Source organism: Terrapene carolina, unplaced genomic scaffold (genome assembly GCF_002925995.2).
Source record: "Terrapene carolina triunguis isolate 2854851 unplaced genomic scaffold, T_m_triunguis-2.0 Scaffold132, whole genome shotgun sequence".
NCBI classification, from domain to species: domain Eukaryota; kingdom Metazoa; phylum Chordata; order Testudines; family Emydidae; genus Terrapene; species Terrapene triunguis.
In genome coordinates this window covers 18897248-18913121 of record NW_020664483.1, presented here as the reverse complement: position 1 = coordinate 18913121, position 15874 = coordinate 18897248, and the positions used below count along the sequence as shown (strand labels likewise).

Below are 15874 nucleotides of genomic sequence, written 5' to 3'. Positions count from 1 at the left end.
TTGGACGCCGACCGCTCGGGGGTCGCATAACTAACGCCACTTGTCCCTCTAAGAAGGGACAAGTTCCTTTGCCTTGCCTTCTCTGTCTTCTTTCCCTCCATCCTTACTGCCTTCCACCTTCCCTTTCTCCATTTAAAATTCTCCTTCCTTCCTGTTCTCTCTCTTTCTCTAAACATGCCCAGTATTAGCTATTAGCTTAACTAGTTGACAGTAAAAAAGATGCCTGTTGTTTACCACCTAGTCCTCTCCTCACACACAGACACTCTCACTCACACATACTAGCCACTCCCAACTCAAACCACTCTCACAAACACCAGCTACTTGTACTTTCCAACATACACACCAGTCATTCACACACAGCTTCATGTCACACTGAGTCTGCACCCAGAGGCTCCTACTACGGATTCTTCTTGATGTGACAAAGCAATGAACCTGTCCATGATTTATATTTGTTATAGAGTAAATGTAATGTTAAGAATGAATTACTGAATTACATAAATCCCACATCTTGAAAAGAAGGCTTAGCTGGTTACAGAGTGACATCAAATGCCAAGATAATAAACATACCAAGCATGATCACTAAGGCAAGTGCAAAAGGTAGCCAGTCTTTAAGGGTGGGAACCTTACTAGAGATAAGATGCAAAGATGGAAAAGAAAAACAGAAACAATCTATTTAGCCACAATGCTGAATACAAACTTGAATGAATTTCGTGACAGATCCAGGGGAATACCACTTTCTTTTTTCTTTTTTGTAGACAGTGGGGGAGTTTCTGCTATAGTAAAGCCAGGCACACCACAGAAATTTAAAAGCTGCAATGGAACTAGGGGAAGGAGAACCAAAGGGGATGTGGTGAGTGACCTAAAGGGTCAGAGAGAAGAGACAGAGAAAGCACTTTCTGTGATGATGTTAATTTTCTACGTCTAATCCAAGATGTGCCTATACAGTGTAAAACTAGAGAAATTATGCATACTGTTTATACTGTTTTAATCTGATAGTCTCTCTCTCTTCTTAACATATCTTGTTCTGTGATATGGCTGCCAACAGTCTGGATGAACAGGTGGTAGCCAGTCCACACACAAGATTTTTACATCTAGTGCATTCTTTGTTTCCTAGCTTGCCAAGAGGCTTTCTGCAGTTGCTCTCCTACCTTGCCATCTTTCTTCCAGGCCACTGCAGAGCTCTGGAATAACATGCAGCAAAGAAGGATAAAGATGACTGCATCCCCAAAAAGCTTTAGTGGGAAAAAAAGGCTAAAAATGCACCTCTTGAGTGTCCTCTCTTGGCAAATTTTAGCAGCAGGTGCATTCTGCCCATTTGCCCAAAACCATGCCCCTCCACAGTCTGGCTTGGAACTGCCCCCAGCTATGGCCAAGCAGTGACTGGCAGAATTCTAGACCACAGAACTGGGTTTTACTTCAGCAGCCACCCTGGAAAATGAGGACATGCAGAACAGCTTTCAAGTACAACTGGGTACCCAAAAACGGGAGCCTCCAGGAGTTCCTGGCCTCAGATTGGAGTCACAAGATAACATGCTGGAGAGAAAAGACGATCAAATCTCTCGTGACACCCTTTTTATCACAATGGAATGCTCTTCATCTCATCAGTCATTACCTGAATAAATACAGCCTTTGGTGTCTCCATACTCTCCCCAACAAAGAATTTTTCCTCCCTTCCCAAAAACACCCCCAAAACTTCTCAAAAGAGCTCACCCTCTCCAGCAAACGTATTTTCTGTCCCTTTCCCTATCACAAGGAATCTCTTCTCTGCCACTAAGGGGAGGAAAAATCTCATCTTTCATTTCCATTCCCTCTCAGGCAGGAAGTCTCCCAAAGAGCATGAGCTGGGATCAGACCAGCAGGATCAATCCACTGTGACAGGGTCCCTTTCACTCCAGATAACTACAAGAGGGTCACTTCAGGCGAATGGAGTTACTTGGTGTCCCACATGAGAAACACCTTGGAAATCTCTCTGGTGGAACTCCCTCTTCAAAAGATATAGCAAGGTTCCCTATTTTCCCCAAGTCAACCCCACAGAGTTGAATCTTTCCACAAGCTGTTGTGAAGCTGGTAGAAACAAAGTGTGCTTCTCCTAATTCTATTCCCAAGCTGCCCAAATACTGCTTCAGGTTCTATGAGATGAACCCTGATTTCTGCAGTGTCTGGTTGTCTCACACCACAGCTGATCATTCTAGGTGCCCAGATCTGCTTCCACATATTAACATGTCCCTTCACAACCCCCTGGTTGGGGGGGGGGAGGGAGAGAAAGGCTATTAAATGATCATTTGAGCTGGGCAGCATTCAGATCAGTATTACAATCCTCTTGTACTTCTAGAGAACTAATCAAGTGGCTGACTGAGAGGAAGACAAAGGTTGTTTCCTCCAAGCTGCCCCCCTTGGTATGCAGGAAACTTGCAAGGGAGCTTATCTCTGTTTATGCAGCCAAAGACATGGCTCAATATTTTAACAGCTTAGGGGCCAATTTAGGGGCATCTAACCTTCGACCTCGTCCCATAGGGGCCTAAGACAAGGCAGAATGTCCTGCAAACTATTAATCATCCCTACCAGGCCACATGCCCAGATCCCAAAGTCAAGAAAAGGAAAAAGGGGTCTTACTCTAGGTACTTCATAGGCCACAGAAGCTGAGAAGATCCAAGATCTAAAATGAATTATTTTGTCAAATACCACAAATACAATATGGATTCTCTCCACTCAAGGCTATCAACTGTAGATTTCAGATAACTATCTGGCACCCACTGAAATTGAGAACTCAGATCCTCATATTCCAGACCAATCAGAGGTTCCGCTGTAGGCCATGTGCACTTCCAATTTAAAACTCTAATCTTCAGAAAGCATCATGATTGTCACTCAGGACTAGGATCTGGGCCCAATGTTCCAGAAAACCTCAGTAGCAGTACACATGACCTGACAGCATTTAGTTACCTTGGTCTGGTGGAAAATGAAAACACGGCTCTCCTCCCCAGAAACTGCTGCCTCTTAGGAGCCATAATTAATACGGAAGACGCACAGCTAATTCCCTCCCCCCAATTGAACTCCTCCATCTCAAGGCCCCAATTCATCCTTTTGAGTCCAGGGAGTCAGCAGCTATCCAGTTGTACATGGCCTGGCTGGAGGCCCATCATACTGTGAAGACCTGATGGAATGGGCCAAGTTCCCTTCTCAATGTCTCCTTGAATATATGTTAGCGTCCAACCTCACTCCCCAAGAGAGGAGAACTTGGAACATCTAATTTCTTCCCTTCAAGCAATGAAAGGTTCTCTTATTTGGTGATAGGAAAGCAGAGTTTTCTCACCATGAAGAGATTCCCACTACAGGACAATTGGAGTCCTCAGTTAACCAGAGATGTGCAGCTTCCACAAATAAGGGTTCTTCACAATAGGTCCAAGGATTGTGGTCTTCACAGGAATGAAAACCCCACTTCAACATCCTGGAACTTAGGGTCATCAGGTTGGTTCTCAAGTTCCTGGAGATCCTCCTTTCAGCCATGTCTCAATCAGGTTAGATAGAATAGCTGAAGTGGCCTACCTGAATGATCAAGGAAGGCTTCCGAGTATTCCCCTCTAAAGAGAGCCCCTATTACACAGGGAAAAGAAAGACTGGGATCCCTCAAACTCCTACAAGTATCTGGCCATCTGAATGATCAAGGTTATTGGTTGAGCTGCAAGGAAATCTATCCAAGGAAATAGTCCCTCTATTAGGAAAACTGTTCTCTGTTTCCAGCCTCCCTCGATTAACTTCTTGCTGGGAGAAGGAAGGGTTCTTGAGCTTTGGATAGGGATAGGTAGTTTACCCTCCTCATCTTTTCCCATGATGTAGTTCTGGAGAAAATAGGCAGGCAGGACTCAGTGCCATCCCATTCCCCTAGACTCAAAGTAGCCAAGATGAGTCTTCTTCATAGAGTTCCTTAAGCTGTACCGAGACAGCCTTTGCCAACCAGAAAAATAAGATATCCTGTAACAGGGCCAACCGTCCACCATGATCCCATTGCCCTCCATTTCAAGAACTACCTCATTGATGCTCTCTCACCTCAAAGCCAGGAATGTCTAATCAGTCCTTGCTGAAAGAGGAGTCTTTCTTCACTTACTATCTTTCTCCTTTTGGTGCAGATATCAACTCTTGGCTTTGAGATTCACTACCCCTTCCATTCTACATTACTTTCAGGATGGGTCTGACAAAGGTCTCTCTGCATGCTCCTTAGTGTCCAGGCTTCAGGGATTCCATAGGAGATCTCCCAGTGGGATCCAACTTCACATCAGGGTTTTTTAAAGCAGTTTCTTACCTGAGCCTGGTAAGACTCTTGTTCGCGCTTGGAACCTAAACTTGGTGCTAGATGCCATAAATTCATCCTCATCATTCTCGCTCTCTCTGTTATAGAAAGTGGTCTTTCTAGTGGCCATCCCTTAGGTAGGAGAGCTGAGGAAATTACAGATATTGCTCATGATCCCCCATATATCATTTTACAGAAAGAAAAAGCAGTTTTTTCCCCAAGGTGGCCTCAGGTCTCCCTTCTTAACTAGGAGATCTTACTCCCCAACTTTGGGTCTTGAGACTGGAGCTGAAGTCATCCAGTGGCATTTCCTGGATATCCACCAAACACTTATGCTCTGCTTTTCCTGAACATTCGCTCACAGTAATATTGCCATATTAACAATTAGTGAGGTAAGAGAAATAGGGTTTAACCTATACACTACCAAATTCACTACACACACAATGGTGTATCACGCCTTTTTGTTCCCTCACAGTACTAGATGCTTTAAATACCCAATGGAAACGAGGTACAGATTAACAGGAAAATATTTCAAAGCTGATATGATTTGGTAATGACATATACACTAAAAAACCCCACATAGGGCAGTCCAACCAGATGTTGAGTGGCTAAAGGATTTCTACAGTAGTACTTCCTCCGTTACTACCACCAGTGGAGCTGCACCAGTGATAATGACAATTGTAGAAAATTTTAAGAAAAATGCTAGGCCTTACATTACTGTAATTATGCCAAGTTGCACCTACCTAGTTTGACACTTGCTGAGTGTAAGACCACCAGTTTTATTACACAGTTTCTTTTGTTTTAATCTGATTCTCTGTAGAGACTCTTAATAAATCCTTGGAGGGAAGACAACATTACATCTTCACATGGAGGCAGTCAGGGAGAAAACAGTACCTATTCCAGGAGCACTTGGCGACCCCCTGGGAATTGCCACTAGCTTCATCAGTAGGGGACACAAAGAAATGTGGTAAAGAGACAAGAACAGGGGAAAATTCAGTGGCAGGATTAGATGACCAAAGGCTACATTTGGTGTAAAGATACAGAATCCCCGCTGTGAACCTCAAAAAATAAACAACTAAAACCAAAAAGATGGGAAAAATTGGTTTGTTTTGATTTGGTTTTTGGGGTGCGGAGAAACTCTAAGGAAGAGAGACAGGGAGATTTATGACCAGATTTTTTATTTTTTAAAGGAACAGCAGATCAGAGCCAAGCAAAGAGATAAATTCCAATTTTAAGATACTTAGCAAGACCAGGATTGTATCAACAAATCAATAGAATTATAAGGAAAATGGGCACTGAAAGTTTGGCAGGGGATAAGCAACAGAGAATGGTGGCACCTCAGAAGGGGTTAACCAAACACAGTTGGTACCATTAGATAGTCCACTTTCCTAAGACTGGCAGCAATGCAAATGTGGGCTTGCCAAGTGGACCAGAACTACGTGGGGGACCTGAGCAAGAGACAGACAATCTAGAGAAGACTATGTTAGAGGAAAGCAACAATGAATGCAGTGTCCACAATTAATGGAGGAAATGCCAGGGACAATATTAGTGGTTAGGATAATTGGAACCTGAAGTGGGAGAAACATCAACTGGAGCAAGAAAAAAGACTGCACCTGGAGAGAAACTGGCAGAGAGAGAAGGTCCACCAGCACAAGGAAAAGCGGCATGCTAAGTGTGAGAGTAAATGTCAGCGTGAAATGGACATCAAGGCCAGGATTGGAGGGGTGGGGGTGAGAGAGGAGGAGGAGATTAACATTAGGCTTCTATTTTTTGAGAATCTTGGCCTAAGAATCTAGATAACCAGTGTCTGAACAGTTCAGTTAAACGGAGACAGAAACCACACATTCAGTTCCATATCCAATATAGATTACAAACTATTCCTAAAATATAGAGATGGGGACATTTTTGGTTTTTTTCAGAAGTCCTTAAGAAAGGGGCATATAATAGGAAGTCAACAATGGATAAGATGAGGTTTCTAACTTCCTTTCTGAACTGTAAGGTACTGACAATGTAAACCTGGATATCGTGAATTATGGAAAAATTAAGACTGCCAGAGAAACCTGAACTGACATTTCGAGGCTCAGAGAAAGAAATTTTGGGGAGCTCAAAAGAGTGATGAGAATTATGATGAATTTGCAAATTAAACAGGAAAATAACTAAAGAAATGGATAAACAGGAACAGGGTTTTCATTAGAGAGAAAGAGCTGGAACTAAAAGGCATGAAATAATTTTATCAACATTGTTATTTAGACTTGTGAGCATGATTGGATATTGACTCCCCAAAATGTTGCACAAGCTGGTAAGATAGCTAATCGCTATGAAAACAGCCATGTGAAAACAGAGAAGAAAACCTAAGAAGGAATAGGCAAGCAACAGGGGCACAAAGCCTGAACCTGGCAGAGGAAGCCATTTTGATCATCCACAAGGAGCGCACTGGGAAGAGATGTTACATCTGCCAAAAAGATGACTGCCCCATTAGCCACCAGAAGTCACTTGCACTTCAGTCGGGGCAGCTTTCACCTATGAACAATAAAATAAACTGCATCAAGCATCTGCTTGATGAGGAAAGTCAGAGGCCATATCCAACAGAAAAGAATGACATATATGCTATTAAATTCACTCCATAAACAATCTGTATATTTATTGCTTGTCCCCTAACAGGACCAGGTGCTCTAAATAACCAGTGGAAATGGGGGGGTGGGTGAGGGGGGTGAGAGAGATAATAGATTTTATTAATGGGTAAATTGTTTCAAAGATAGCATTATTTAAAAAATTATGTACATGCTGTTAAAGCCCCAACTGGTGCAAACCAGTCAGCTGCTTGGTGGGCAAAGTACATCTACACTAGCACTCCCTCCGTTACTATCACAACTAGAGCTGCACAAGTAGTAGTGCAATAGGGGAAAAGTTTAAGAAAAATGGTAGTGCTGATAAGGCCTTTCTTTACAATAACTTTTCTAAGATGTGCCTACCTATCTTAACTCTTGCCAACTATAAGACTAGATATGTTACGCATATTTTTTTGTTTTAATCTGATTGTCTCTATATATTCTTAATACAGCTTGTTTTTAACGCGATCATTTGGGTCTTAGATTGTTTAGAGGTAAAGTCACTGCAATATGGTCTAGGAAGGAAGGAAGCCTTATGATCACTTGTGAGAGACAGTTGAGTACCTATCCTGGAGCACCTCCCGGAGGGAATCCCTTAATGTATCAGTATCTATAGTATATAGGGGACTGAAGGTTATACTCCCCTCCTCATGGGGCAATGCATCAGAGTTAAGTGAAGGTTCTCTGCTCCCAAAAGGATCCATCAGGGATGCAAGTAATTCCCCACTGTGACACTGTGACAGGCTGTCCCAGCATGAGAGTGGGCAGAAGGGCCAACAGAGTGGGAGTGTGCACTTAAGGCACATTCTTCTCATTCTTAAGCGATCTTTATACATCCAAAAACTTTTACAAAAGCCCAACCCCAAAATGTTAATACTGAAAAATATCTATCTTGCATAAAATACTTACAAAAACTAAACATGAATAAATATTCTTACACTGCATATGTTGTGCCATAACCCAGTTGTGGAGCAGCCTGTAGTTTTCTACAGACCCCTTTACCATTTCTACCAACAAGTCGTAAGCAGCAGCCCTTGAAGAATGTGACTTGCATTTTGGCTGTTGTCTATCTTTTAGACTTGGCAGCAAAAACAGAAGATTGAAGATGTCTCTTAGAAACTCCTGTAAAACAATTCAATCGGTAGGTATATCAGTTTGTACAAATATTAAAAACACTGTTATATAATTGTATATCGTTTTAAACTTTCTAGGAGGCTTCCTCCATCAGATAAAAACAATTTTAATGTCCTATAGATAAATTTTAGACTGCAGACTTTGACAGTGTCTCCTTTACACCATTCTCTGTATATTATATAACATACCAAAAAGCAGTCTTCAAGTAATTTGAAGAGAAGCATTGTAAATGTGTTACATTACCATGATGGAAAGATAAATATGTCCACCAAAAAAAGTTAAGACAAATTATCTGTAGCTCTAGCACAGCACTGCTATTTGGCATAAGAAACCAGAAAAAAATTAATGAAGACTACCAAACATCCATAATTGAGTTACATTCAGGTTTAAGTAAGACTTAAAGATTACTCATGTTATGTAACATTCCCAATCTAAAACATTACTATTCCTACAAATCATATTAACATAATAGATCATGTATATTATACCAAAAACAACTGTTATCATAACACTATGAAATTAATACACTTCACAGTTCTGTACAATTATTTTCTTTTTCTTTGTAAATATATTAAACTATAAAGAAAGAAAGAAATACTGATGTTACACATGAAATACACATACTACACAAGCGATGATCAACAGAATTTCTGATATAAAAAGATTGGGTAAAATACAAGTCAATGACTAAACTTCCATTGACTTTAGTGAGACAGGATTTCTCCCAGGGTATTTTAGTTTACACTGACAAAACTATCCAGGTACACCTTTTAAGTGTTTTTGAAAAGGTCAGTTTCACCCATTACTATTTATCCATAAAAGTCATGTATTATCAGTCTGTGTTTTAATGTTCACATACTAAAATTGATTTTAAGTGTTCCATTGCTATAGATTCAGGTTTTTTTAAATTATGATTTTAATGACAAATGCTGTATATTAAATATTGCTCCATGAACAAAGTGAATCCATGTTAAATGGACTAAAAAGAGAGCAAACAATGGCTGTTCCAAGTCATGTTGATATTGGGTAACAGATAAACAAGTTGTAATTTGTTACCCACATTTGCTACACCAGATAAATATGACAAGAAATTGGGGGGGGGGTCCCCTAAACTTATCCCTCTCCTGTTTTAGTCACATTAATTCAACAACATTAAAATTAAAAAAAAAAAAAAGACGTATTACAAGCCCTAGGATTCACATCCCTCTAATAAGATGACCAAATTTTTCAAAAAATTACACCACTTTGCTAAATATGTAGTAGGGAGTAATAAGTAGGAGGGAAGGTTGTGTGCAGAAGGTTTAAGTAGCAAGGGAGGAGTGGAGGCTTTTTTTTGCAAATAGCAAGAAACAGGTTGAGAGTGCTTATTAACGGGAAGGGGGGGGGGAGAGTAGAGCTAAAAGGGCTGACAGATGGTATGAGACAGGCTGGGTGTGCTTATCACAGGATAGTTTGAAAAGTTGGCTAATGTGTTAAAAATACACTTCGTAAACCACAAATGCTTGCAGCCAGGAATAAATATTTAGGTAGTGTCTGCACTAGCCTTTACAAATGTGTTACCTGCCTGGCAATTAATTAGCTTCAGGTAAAAAAAAAAAAAATCTAGTGTAGATATACATTTAGGAGGGAGAGAGGAGAAGTAAACAAACACATTGAGCCCTAGTCTACACTACAAAGTTATGTCAATGTAAGTCACCTTGTGTCAACCTATTTGTGCATGTCTATACTCAAATGTGTCTCCCGCAGATGTAAGCGCCCAGTTAAAGCAATGCAATAATATCATCTCTCCAAATGGCCATGGTCAACCTACTGTGATCAATGCAACCCAAGCGTAGACACTGCAACATATGTCGACCCTAATAGTTCCCCAGCAGTTGTCCCACAATGCCCAATACTGACCACTCTGTTCACAACAGGTAACTCCACCACCCAGGCATCACAGAGACCTGAAGCCACCCTGCTGCTTTAAAACTCCTGTGTATTTTTGAAGTGCCTTTTCCCGAATGCCCAGCTTAGCAAGCACACCTAGTGCTCTTCCTTGCTGTGTTGCAACTGCCCAACCAGACCTGCAGAGAGAAGAGGCTGTGCAGGCACAGCTATGGACCAGTCTTAGAAACGTGGACATCTATGAAAGATTGCACATGGGATGCAGGTGAAGGGGTATGACAGGGATCAGGAGCACTGCTAAGTGAAAGTGAAGGCACTGCAGCAGGCATACTACACATGGCCACAGAGGCCAACAGTTTACCTGGCGACGAGGCACAAACTGCCACTTGTACAGAGAGCTGCATGCCATACTTATCAGAGATCCCACCAGTATCCCGCAGACGACCCTGGATACCTCAGTGTACGGCAAGGTGGAGACCCGTCCAGCTATGCCATGAGCCCAGATCTTTTCGAGACTCCAGGACAGTCTAGCCAGCCAAGCACGGACAAACCCAATCCAGGAAAAGAAGTCTCTGTGTGTGCATGCATTCTCCCTTAAAATTTTTAAAAGTGAAGATGGCAGCCAGCTCAACACCAGGCTATCAGGACACAGGTACCTATTGTTAATTGTTTTACTTCTACAAAAAGAGGTAGAGGTACAACAAACAAAGGAAGAGTTGTTATTAGGTTTTCATTTCCCTGTAGGGTTAAGGAGGCAACCAAGTGCAGTAGTTTGCTTATGTACATAGTATATTCCTTGCATCTTCCTGAGAGATCTTGATGAAACTTTCATAGGGGTAACTCTGCAATCCTTTCTTGATGGTTTCTAGGGATGGCTGCCTTATTCCTTCCTCTCAGGTAGGACACTTTCCTACGCCACTTCATAATGACTTCAGCAGGCACCATTGCATTAAAGAGACTAGCAACATAAGGGCCTGGGCAGCTCAGGACGCCAGCTGCTTTCTGTGCCTCTGTGACCCTCAAGAGTGAAATATCAACTAAAATCACCACTGTCTGCAGAAAATAGTGCCAGTAATCAGTGCCATTACCCTGTACTTGTATCTATGGAAACAGATGCCAAAATTTTATTATTTTATACACTGAACAGTTCCCTTATTTCTCCCAGCCCTCACCCAGGCAGGGCATCTTCACCATGGCTGCGGCTGGAGAGCAGTGTTGTGCAGAAGTGCTCCAAAGCTTAAGTGTCAATAAGCATATCTTAATTAAAACTTTTATGAGTAAAAGGGAAGGGAGCTTTGTGTAAGCTCAAAAGCTTGACTTTCTCACCAGCAGAAGTTTGCCCAATAAAAGGTATTATCTCACCCACTTTGTCTCTCTAACAGTTGGTGTATGTTTGGCTGAAATGGACTAAAATGGACACAAATGTTTTCCACCATTCTAATTTTAAAGCGCTGTTCTGTTAAGTTTTGTAAGTTTGCACTGTATTGGTTTTTAATTGCACATTATTTTTGCACTTTTTTTGGTACACAATCCATTTTTATTTTTTGGAAATAAATTCATCTTTGTTACTTCGTAATATCAACCGCAGAACGCCTAGCGCTACTCAAAACACAGAACCACAACAGGACCACAGAACACATAGATTCAGTGACAAACAGTGTAATAAATATAAAAATACAGTAAGCACCATAGAATTGATAGGTTCATTTAAAGACCTGATATTCAGAATTGTACACCAAGCACTACACAATTCCTAACACCCTCCCCCACAAATTTCCAAGCCAGGTAGAGCAATGTCCAGCACATTACTGTGGCTGACCATTAAAGTGGTTTTTCGAGGCCTCCCTCATCCACACAGCTCTGCGCTGAACTCTTCTAATGGCCCTTTTGTCTGGCTGTTCAAAGTCAGCAGACACCACTCCACCCCGGTGGCAACTTTTTCCCCTTTGCCTCACAGATATTATGCAGAACACAGCAGGCAGCTATAACCATTGGGATATTCTTTTCACTGAGATTTGACCTAGTGAGTAAAAACTGACCTCATCCCTTCAATCTACTGAAAGCACACTCAACTGTCATTCTGCACCTCTTGAGCCAATAGCTGAATCTTTCCTTGGAGCTGTCAAGGTTGCCGTGGATGGCTTCATGAGCCCCAGGGACCATGGGGTAGGCTGGGTCCTCCAGGACCACTACTGGCATTTCAATGTAGTCAATGGTAATCCCCAATTGGGAAAAAAACTTCCGTGCTTTCAGCTTCTTGAACAGTCCTGTGTTTGTAAAGATGTGAGCATCGTGCACCTTCTCTGATTAGCCCACACTGATATCAGTGAATCATCCCCAGTGAGCCACCAATGTTGCATAACCATAGGAAAAATAGCCCTTTCTGTTGATGTACTCTGTGGCAAGGTGGGCTAAGGTGAAAATAGGGATGTGCATGCCTTGAATCACCCCACTGCAGTTCAGGAACCCCACAGCTGCAAATCCATCCACAACCACCAGCACATTACCTAGAGCAGTGGTTCTCAACCTGTGACCCAATCAATACACAGCTGCAGCCCATGTGACATCCTCAGAGCCATATAGGTAGTATATATATTGTGTGGATGCGGTTCACATAACACAGAGAGCTGCATATGAGGCTCACAATAGTAAATAGGTTGAGAACCACTGGCGTAGATGCTTCCTACATCAATGGAAGGGGTTTTTCTATCAATGCAGGTAATTCACGTCTCCAAGAGGCAGTAGCTAGGTCAACAGAAGAATCCTTCTGTCAACCTAGCCGTGTCTACACCTGGGATTAGGTCGACCTAAATACAGTGCTCACGGCGGAAAATATTTCGCAGCCCTGAGTGACGTAGCTAGGTTGACCTAAGTTTTAGGTGTGGAGCGGGGCTAAATAAATGGATCTTGCAAAAGAGACCTTCTCAGGGTTTGTGAGGGACTGAATTCTCTTCTAATTTGTTGATAAATCACAGGACACTCACACAGATGTTACATGTCCACTACTACAGTCTATAGACTGTAGTAACAGTAACTAATCCCCAGATACGGGAGGCTTTGGTCAGTGCCTTATTCCACTAAGTATGGCGCCTGCTACAGCACTAACAACATTACAAAGATTTCTCCCCAGAAATCTTCTAGTCAGAGAGCCACATCCTGATCTCTAAAAAGTACACTGAGTGAGATCTTCTATAGGTCAATGTACTTAACCAATGATATTCAGGACCTTTTCATGCTTCAAAAATCAATTTTAGTAAGAATACTGAAATACATGGTTTCTTGGAGTTAAATCCTATTATTTTGGCACCAATAGGAGAGTTTGTCTAAACTCTTGTACAAGGAAAAAGGGTAGAAGTTCTGCAGGAGGCTACGAGAGGAATATACCACCTTACCACTCAATAGCCAAGCCATCAGGCTCAGGTAGTCTGAATAGGAAAGCCTACCTCTCTCACACACTTGAATACATGAAAGAAGACATTGAAATTTTTTTTCTTTTGAGAGGGATGGGGCCAAGGGTGGGAATTTGTGGAGATTTTTCAAGAATTCTCGATAGGTGAGGATGACCTGCCTGCTGAATCCTACATGTTGAAGACCACAGTTCTACCATTGCAGAGTAGTTTCTGCGGGAGTCTCGCTGCTGTGTAAAGATGGAGAGCTGTCAGCATCTGAGCCACTTCCCATTGAGTAACAAGGGTCTATAGGGCAGGGTAGTAGTGGGACGTCTACCCTTTTGTAACTTGCAACTATTGGCCTTTTGCTCACACTATTTTATTGATTCTGCCATGCTGGAAGAGGGGAGGAGAGGAGCTTGGCAGGTGCTCCCATTCAAGAAATAATGACAAAAAATGGACATACCTTCACTAGAATAAAAGGTGCATTTTTAAAATGTTCGCTAATGTGTTCAAAATACACCTTTCTTCCTAGTGTAGATATGATGAATGTAGTCTCCTAGAAGAAGGAAGGCAAAGGAGCAAAAGTACCATTCGCTGCTGCCCCAGAACTTGATTTTTAAAAGATTGGTAATAACAGATAAGGTAGCAGCACCAAACCATCACTTTGTTTGCATGGACAAAGAGAGAATCTGAAGTGAAGTGGAAAAGGAGTGGCCACATCTCAGAATCCACTGGACAAGACTGAGCTGCTGTCAATATTTTTCAAAGAGAGAGAGAGTCCAAATGTATCACTCTGGAGAAAAGTTTATGATCAAGCAATCCTGCTCCATTCTGTTTCATGGTACTTAAAAGGGAAACTGTCCATTTGTTTCACACCAACACAGTGAAATAAATAGACACAGGCTATTTTATAATAGGCAAATCAAATAGTAAATTATAACATTTTAAATAGTTTTTTTTTTAAATTATATTGGGTCAAGACTTATTTTCAAATAATCTGTTGGGACCCTGGTCTTTAAGCAAAAACAGAATTCTGCTTTCAAAATCATCTGTTGTGGCTGCTGCTCTGACCACATTCAGCTCTTCTTCAAATCCCGTTACTGGCTTCCCCTCAACATACATATAGCTAAGGTCTTTCTCTTTAGCTTCAAGGCTCTGCACAATTTTACTCCTCTCTCCTTGTTTTCTTTTAGTCCTCTCCTCACTCCTTTGTTTTACCCAACCTGCAGGACTGTGCCTTCTGTGTCCTCCTCCTTCCCATCTTCTCTCTGTACTGTCTTCCAAACTGCACTCTATGCCTTGAATTCCCACCCTGACCTGGTTTTCAACTTCTTTTCCTTCAGATCTCTCCTTAAATCACACTTTTCCCAAGAGGCCTATAAACTGTAGTCTTCTCAAAGTATTGTTAGCAAAATGAACCACAAAAAACCCAAAAGCCACATAAATTCATTATAACAAAATTTGTTCTAATGCGAAGTACTAAATTCAACTCCTTAGTTACTTGTTTTTTTAACCTATGCTATCCTCCCATCCTTCAACTATCTGCTGTCTATTTAGACCGTACAATCCTGATGGGACAGATCTATCTTATAACTCATTTATAACACAAGTATCACACGTATGAGATTACATTAATAAGTAGAAATACTGTTATTACTGAAAACTAATATTACATTAGTGAATGCCCAAGTTAGAAAGAGATTACTAATACATTCAGATAATAAAATTACCAGGAGGCATTTTATGTTTGTAAATTAGAAAAGGGGACTTTGAGCTAGCCAAACAGGATTAAATGCAGTCACATAAATGGGTCTAATTATTGACTGGAACCTCATCATGGACTTGATCCAAAGGCTAGTGAACTCAATGGAAAGACTCTCATTGATTTCAATGAGCTTTGGATTTGCAGGTCTCACATGTTTCATATGTGACTCTGTATATCACTTCCATAGCCAGACCAAAAGTTTGAACAAATCACTGAAGAGTGGAGCAAAAGTTGTGTGCAAGAGCTTTGCTTTTTTATTTTAGGAATGGAATTCTCAGTCCCAACAAGCCAAGCTGCTATGCAAGCTGGTCATGGCCACAGGGAAGGATCACAAACGCAAGCCCACTGCTTCCTCAGCCCATGTAAGAGTTGGGCCCACTGCATCTGTGCAGTGCATAGGTTCCCTGGTATTATTTCTGGCCTGTTCATAATGACATCTCATCAGCAGTTCTCCACAACATGTAGGAATGGAAAGAATGGTACAGGATTCTTGTGACAGGTGTCTGCTCCTGTCCATGTGTGCAAGTGACTTTAAAGCTACTTTAGGATCTTCTATAGGTGCATGGGATGCCCCAGGATTTGGCCAAGGAAAAACAGGTATCAATGATTTGTAAGAACTTGGAAAAAGCTGAGCAGCCCTGAAAATGCCTTGAGATAATCAAAGATATAAATAAATACATACATACATACATACATAAAGGATCTGCAAGAGACAAGAATTTTGTTCTGAGGTTAAAAATGGCTAGAAAGAGAGGGTGTGTGTGTGTGTGTGTGTGTGTGTGTGTGTGTGTGTGTGTGTGTG

General features: G+C 41.5%; 1 protein-coding gene across 1 annotated transcript in view; it reads right to left on the bottom strand.

Moving 5' to 3' along the window:
* The window catches only part of USP34 (ubiquitin specific peptidase 34), a 257649-nt gene that overhangs the window by 83836 nt on the left and 157939 nt on the right, over nucleotides 1-15874 (bottom strand). The window contains exon 41 of the mRNA XM_029911897.1: nucleotides 7833-8016. Coding sequence (XP_029767757.1) covers nucleotides 7833-8016 — 184 coding nt within the window. The remainder of the gene's footprint in view (nucleotides 1-7832; nucleotides 8017-15874) is intronic.